The sequence below is a fragment of the Limulus polyphemus genome, unplaced genomic scaffold (assembly GCF_000517525.1).
Source record: "Limulus polyphemus unplaced genomic scaffold, Limulus_polyphemus-2.1.2 Scaffold4584, whole genome shotgun sequence".
Classification (NCBI taxonomy): domain Eukaryota; kingdom Metazoa; phylum Arthropoda; class Merostomata; order Xiphosura; family Limulidae; genus Limulus; species Limulus polyphemus.
The window spans coordinates 44,405-51,896 of NW_013670194.1; the positions used below are offsets into that span (position 1 = coordinate 44,405).

The window sequence follows — 7,492 nt, forward strand, 5'->3', positions numbered from 1 at the left end:
GGTAAGGAAATGAGAAAATTTTCTCAGTCAAAAAAAATCATTTGGTGTGAGACAGTGAGAAATATTTTCCAATTGGTGAATTTCGTAGTGTATCAATTATCAAGTTTTGATGTTTCTTGCAATAATTTGAGCAAGTAAGTATGAAATATTTTCTGAAATAGCTTTTTTTGGTTTTTGATAGCAATCACGTTCTGATAAACCACGAATAACATTACTATTATCTGTTATTTCTTATTTTCAGGCGTTTTGAATCAACTGTAAATAAACTGAAAAATGAAACTACCTTTCCTTTTACTCCCGATCAACAATCAAATATCTTTTCTTGAATTATGAATAACACGAATGGATTGAAATATTTAATTAAGTGATCTCAAAATAAACCTTCATTTCGGTGCAATATTGAAATTAGTTTGAATTCTTCATAACCTCTGAATAGTGTGTGACCCAACGGGTCACGGGTGGTCTAGTTAATTATAAATATGACGTTTATTTATTTTTATACATATTTACTTGGAACTTTGTCAAAAAAGATTGTGGTACCATAAAAATGTTAACCTCTTATTACGAGTGAACAAACCCAAACACACAATTTTGTCTCTTACCCTTTGATGTCCCAAACACACTAATGATCCTATCATACCCTTTGGTGTCACGAAGAGAAACACACTAATGACCCTATCATGCCCTCTGGTGTCACGAATAGAAACACACTAATGATTTTATCTTACCCTCTAGTGTCACGAAGAGAAGCACACTAATGATTTTATCTTACACTCTGGTGTCACGAAGAAAAAGACACAAATTAAAAATTATGTCATACCCCTGGCGTAACGAGACAAGATCACATTCACACAGACAAAAAAATCCCCAATTTATTCCCATATTAATCAAACATCGAATTGAAAATGACAGATTCTAATTTGATTTCAGAATGTTTTAATTATCACAACTCAGAAACGTTCATCAACTTTATTTTCGTTTCAGTTAAGAAGAAAAACTCAAGAAATAATGAACAACGTTTGGCAGGATGAATACCTTATTAAATAACACAGCAAATTCTACATCTTAATGAAGTATCATTTGCCAACAGCGAGAAAAATTAAATAGTTTAACCAAAAGCGTTATATATTCTTCTAAAGCCTAACTTACTTTTGAGCAACGATCCTTGTAGTTTCCTCAGCAACCAAAGCATGATGGGAGAGATTTTTTGCGACGACTTTAGTTTTTGCAGTAGCTGCAGCGAACCATGCGGGAGTCCCTGGCTTCAATATGGCACCTTAGAAACGCGGAGCAATAAATTAGTCTTAGCAAAACGGGTTAAAAAAAGTAGATACGAAATTCACAATATTCAGTATAACACCTGTAAAAAAAAGTATATTCGCATAAAGGTTCGCGATGGTCAGTAAAACATCTCATCGAATGAACAACAAGGTTTGTGAGGGTCAGTAAAATGTCCTGATAATAGAAGACCGGCAACAAGTTTAACACAGTGTGTAGTAAGAGTTGGGATTTTCTTGATACTTTTGTGTTAAATCACATTTCAGTTTAAAGAAGAAGAAAAAGGTTATTTTCGTTCTTCTTTTCATTGCGTAAATTGCACATTTTGAGAAACGAGGACAATTTATTAACGCTTTCAGTTTGATAAGTTGGAAAAATTAATATTTCATTTGTAGACACAAATTAGGCTTAACATGTTTCTTCGTAAATACATGACTACATCAAACAAACCCCAAAACTAAAGCCAGTTTTCAAGAGTCAAAAAAGCCATGACAACAACAAAGAAAACTTCAGATCGCATGAAAATATTAAACTTTCCTTAATTCATTTCCTAGCGTCGTGATAAATATTGTACAATTAATTTAATCTGGTGTCATGTTAAATATTGTACAATTAATTTAATCTGGTGTCATGTTAACTAATGTACAATTAATTTAATCTGGTGTCATGTTAAATATTGTACAATTAATTGAATCTGGTGTCATGTTAACTAATGTACAATTCATTTAACTTGGTGTAATGTTAACTATTGTATAATTCATTTAACCTGGTGCCATGTTAAATATTGTACAATTCATTTAACTTGGTGTAATGTTAACTAATGTACAATTCATTTAACCTGGTGCCATGTTAAATAATGTACAATTCATTTAACCTGGTGCCATGTTAAATATTGTACAATTCATTTAACCTGGTGTCATGTTAAATATTGTACAATTCATTTAACCTGGTGTCATGTTAAATATTGTATAATTCATTTAACCTGGTGTCATGTTAAATATTGTACAATTCATTTAACCTGGTGTCATGTTAAATATTGTACAATTCACTTAACCTGGTGTCATGTTAAATATTGTACAATTCATTTGACCTGATGTCATGTTAACTAATGTACAATTCATTTAACTTGGTATAATGTTAAATATTGTACAATTCATTTAACCTGGTGTCATGTTAAATAATGTACAATTCACTTAACCTGGTGTCATGTTAAATATTGTTCAATTCATTTAACCTTTTGTTTGTTCAGGGTCGGTCGCAAACACTCTCGATTGAAATATTTCGTGCAAATGCACACATTAACACAACACCCACGGTCGCACGAATAAGACTCACGTGAAGTTTAGACCACGAGCATCACGTTTCGAAACGGGATTACACGTGACTAGAGGTTATTAGGCCTCAGACGTTTCAATAGGCGGTGAACGTTCATGACGCTCTCATTTCCAGAATCGCATGATACATCAAGAAGTGTGAAATTCTTTAGTGGCTGAAAATTTTATGATACTTTATTCAATACGTTAGAGTTCAGTTTTAGTTGACACAATACCGAAAGAGAAAAGAAGAGTTCCTAAACAATATGGCGTCAGTGAACACTAGAATAAGGACTTTCTACCAATACAATGAACAAAAACGTTCACGAACTAGATCTCTGATGTACATGTTAGCACGGGTCGTGTTTATTTTGTTTTTTTATTTATTAGAATCCTTACCGCACGTCAGGTATTGTGCGATCAAGATCTGCTCCTGAGTAAGACGCCACAACGTTTTTCACATGTCAAACACATAATGTTGAAATGCAGCTTCTTAAAACTTAGAATCAAACAAAACTTTCTGGACATGGATTCAACGTGGTGTAGAGAAACATGCAACTTTAAAACAATAATAAATTAACGATAATAAAGAGTTAAAAATTCATTGTACAGCATGGACAACAAACCGTTTTGGAAAATCCTTGCCTCCATGTTTTCAACTCGATATTTTACAGTTTCGCTCGCTTGTTGAATAAAACGATTCATTTCTTCCATTGTTATCAGAGGCATACGAACTCCAACTCCTCGAGTCATCGAGATTGGTCTCGATTTTTGTGATAACCTTTGATGAAGCAGCCCCGAGGCTTGTCTTTTTTCTACTTCATGATGTAAGCCTACCCCATCTACAACTTCTTTAACTGCTGAAACGTCTCTTATCACCATGAAAACAGCAAGCCCCACGAGAATGGTTATGGTTGTTGTATGTAAACGTCTTCCTAATCTGTGGTGACTGAAAAAATAATAATAATTTAAAAAAATAAAATGAATAAATTCTGCTTTTTTTTTCGAATATTTTCCAGCAATTTCTCGACACTGAACTACTTTTATAAGAAGTACTTTTTAATAACAGTACTGTTCTTTTCTAACAAAGTTAACATTGTCCATAAATTTGAATACATTCCTAACTTAACCACGTAAAGGGTAAAACAATACTTGTAGTTCACTCTAATAAGACAACAATATTGTACTAGTACCTCAACTACAGGTATTGTGTGTTATACTGTTAGTTAGTATCAGTACCTCAACTATGGGTATTGTGTGTTATACTGTTAGTTAGTATCAGTACGTCAGCTACGGGTATTGTATGTTATACTGTTAGTAAGTATCAGTACCTCAACTATGGGTATTGTGTGTTATACTGTTAGTTAGTATCAGTACGTCAGCTACAGGTATTGTGTGTTGTACTGTTAGTAAGTATCAGTACCTCAACTACAGGTATTGTGTGTTATACTGTTAGTATGTATCAGTACTTCAGCTACGGGTATTGTATGTTATACTGTTAGTAAGTATCAGTACCTCAACTACAGGTGTTGTGTGGTATACTGTTAGTATGTATCGGTACCTCAACTACAGGTATTGTGTGTTATACTGTTAGTATGTATCAGTACCTCAACTATGGGTATCGTGTATTATACTGTTAGTAAGTATCAGTTCCTCAACTATGGGTATTGTGTGTTATACTGTTAGTAAGTATCAGTTCCTCAACTATGGGTATTGTGTGTTTTACTGTTAGTAAGTATCAGTACCTCAGCTATGGGTATTGTGTGTTTTACTGTTAGTAAGTATCAGTACCTCAACTATGGGTATCGTGTGTTATACTGTTAGTAAGTATCAGTTCCTCAACTATGGGTATTATGTGTTATACTGTTAGTAAGTATCAGTTCCTCAACTATGGGTATTGCGTGTTATATTGTTAGTAAGTATCAGTACCTCAACTAAGGGTATTGTGTGTTATACTGTTAGTAAGTGTCAGTTCCTCAACTATGGGTATTGTGTGTTATACTGTTAGTAAGTATCAGTTCCTCAACTATGGGTATTGTGTGTTATACTGTTAGTTAGTATCAGTACCTCAACTACAGGTATTGTGTGTTATACCGTTAGTAAGTATCAGTTCCTCAACTATGGGTATTGTGTTATACTGTTAGTAAGTATCAGTTCCTCAACTATGGGTATTGTGTGTTATACTGTTAGTAAGTATCAGTACTTCAGCTACCGGTATTGTGTGTTATACTGTTAGTAAGTATCAGTACCTTAACTATGGGTATTGTGTGTTATACTGTTAGTATGTATCGGTACCTCAACTACAGGTATTGTGTGTTATACTGTTAGTATGTATCAGTACCTCAACTATGGGTATCGTGTGTTATACTGTTAGTAAGTATCAGTTCCTCAACTATGGGTATTGTGTGTTATACTGTTAGTAAGTATCAGTTCCTCAACTATGGGTGTTGTGTGTTATACTGTTAGTAAATATCAGTTCCTCAACTATGGGTGTTGTGTGTTATACTGTTAGTAAGTTTCTGTATCTCAGCTACCGGCAAACCCGTAGCCAGGTCTGGAAGAGGGGGGGAGGTTCTTTTTAATCTAAAGTAGAACTCGTTTCAGGTATAACTTTAGTGCACAAAAGAGAAAAAAAATATATCCGAAATATATAATGGTTCCTTTCTTATCACTGCAAATAAACATAACAAAGACATACCAATTAGTATGGGGATTTTGAAGACACAACAGTGAAATTTTGAGATCACATTAAAATGTACAATGTGGAAAAGCATAAAATATTTCCACCTGCCAATATAAAGTTTTTTGTTTTTATTTCTTCAAAGTTGTTCAGTGAGTTCTATCTAGGTTTAGCGTCTGGGTTTGAGAGTAGTTTCTTGTCCTGAGTATGTAATTATCCTGCTACAGAAACAAAAGCAGGTTACACTACATTGTAAACACGAAATCAGAACAGAATAAAAAATCAGAACTTGGTCTGTGAAGGATAGTTAACGTTTTTAAAATAACTGAAGAAATATTGAAAGAACGAACTAAAAGATAAATTCTTTATTACTTTAGATGAAAATTATGAAATTAACATGATTGTAAAAAACGATGTTCACACACCTTTTGTATTTTCGTTATTATACAATACATATATATATTAACTGTGATCAAACATACTTAAGCCTACAAACAACATTAAATGTGAGTAAACATGCTTAAGCCTACAAACAACATTAACTGTGATCAAACATGCTTAAGCCTACAAAGAAAAACAAAAATGAACTGATCAAATATGCTTAGGCCTAAAAAGAACTAACAGTGGTTAAACGTGCTTAAGCCTATAAACAACATTAACTGTGATCAAACATGCTTAAGCCTACAAACAAAAATTAACTGATCAAATATGCTTAGGCCTAAAAAGAACTAACAGTGGTTAAACGTGCTTAAGCATTTCTCAAGTGTAGTGATTGGTCTTTAATGTAAATATGTCCAAAACAAACAAGAGATATGTAAATAGCCGACAGAAATCAAGTTATGGAGGTCGAAGAAATGAGTGGGTCAGGAAAAAAGTAAAAAAACCGGAAATATAATGAACTTTTTTTTCTGATATTCTATATTTGTAGACTTTTCAAATACTCCATTATCTAATTTTGTAATCCCCCTTCTAATATAGAAAGACATCAGAGGAAACGCTGTCCTTAATTTCTCTGTTCTATAATGAGGGGATCGGAATATTCCTGGCTACTATCTCATCTCCATAAAATTGATAAAATCTTAACTATAAACGAAATAATTTATATCACCTTACGTGTTACGATAAAACATTCACAGAAATCACATTGTCTTATTTTCACAAAAGTTATTTCATGCTTTTTTTCCATATAAATCATATAATCTCTTTAAAAAAAAAAAAACATACAATTTTATTTGGCTCTCCAGTGGCTCAGCTGAAAGTCTGAAAATTATAACGTTAAAAAATCTAAAGACTGATCGTTCCTTCTTTTTTAGATAAACAAAGTTTCTTAACGAAGTCACAAATTTTAAAGATAATTAAAACTTTTATTCTCGGGTTAAACTACAAATGATATTTAAATCCCCTTTCAAAACACAAAATCTATTCAGGTCTAAAGACCGATTACCTCCACCTATGCGTTCCAGGATCGTGTACAAATACCCCTGTGTTGGCTGTAATGCCATTTAAACTGGCTAAACTATACACCAATTAAACCTGCAAACGTATGGGAGAATCAACAAAAGCTGGTAAGCAACTATCAAATCCACCAGACTTCACAATTCGTACACAAACAACAACGCCTCATCCTGATTACTCTATACGAAATGTTTGAACTTTATAAATGTTTGTACCTAATATTTTTAACTTGTTAAATGTACCTTGCTGGAGATGGAATATGTATATTGCGAAACGTTCAATAATTATATGTTTGTTTCTCGTAAACACACGTGTCAAATATTCGTTGTTGTTGCCGTCGTTCTCTATCGTTCATTATAGATGTTTCTTTTTTTTTAACTCTTTCCCTAAATTCGTTTTCAATGTTTATAACTGCTCTGTTGATATTTTGTTTACACCTCCTTCCCTAAGTATCTTTAAAACATTTTCAATTCAATTGCGTGTAATTATTTGTTGAAAAAGTTCTTGTCCAGTTTCCACGGATGTATGTTCGTGTCTGATCAGTTTACAAGCGAAACTTTGTTTGGTTCCTGATTCCGGATGTATGTTCGTGTCTAATCAGTTTACAAGCGAAACTTTGTTTGGTTCCTGATTCGGATGTATGTTCGTGTCTGATCAGTTTACAAGCGAAACTTTGTTTGGTTCCTGATTCGGATGTATGTTCGTGTCTGATCAGTTTACAAGCGAAACTTTGTTTGGTTCCTGATTCGGATGTATGTTCGTGTCT

The 7,492-nt window shown here is 33.2% G+C and overlaps 1 protein-coding gene across 1 annotated transcript in view; it reads right to left on the bottom strand.

Annotated features, from left to right (window-relative positions):
* LOC106471379 overlaps positions 1-7,492 on the bottom strand; it is a 35,172-nt gene that overhangs the window by 25,234 nt on the left and 2,446 nt on the right. The window contains exons 2-3 of the mRNA XM_022399981.1: positions 3,218-3,540; positions 1,150-1,276 (exon numbers count right to left, since the gene is read on the bottom strand). Of these exons, the coding sequence (XP_022255689.1) occupies positions 1,150-1,276; positions 3,218-3,473 (383 nt within the window). The 5' untranslated portion in view covers positions 3,474-3,540. The remainder of the gene's footprint in view (positions 1-1,149; positions 1,277-3,217; positions 3,541-7,492) is intronic.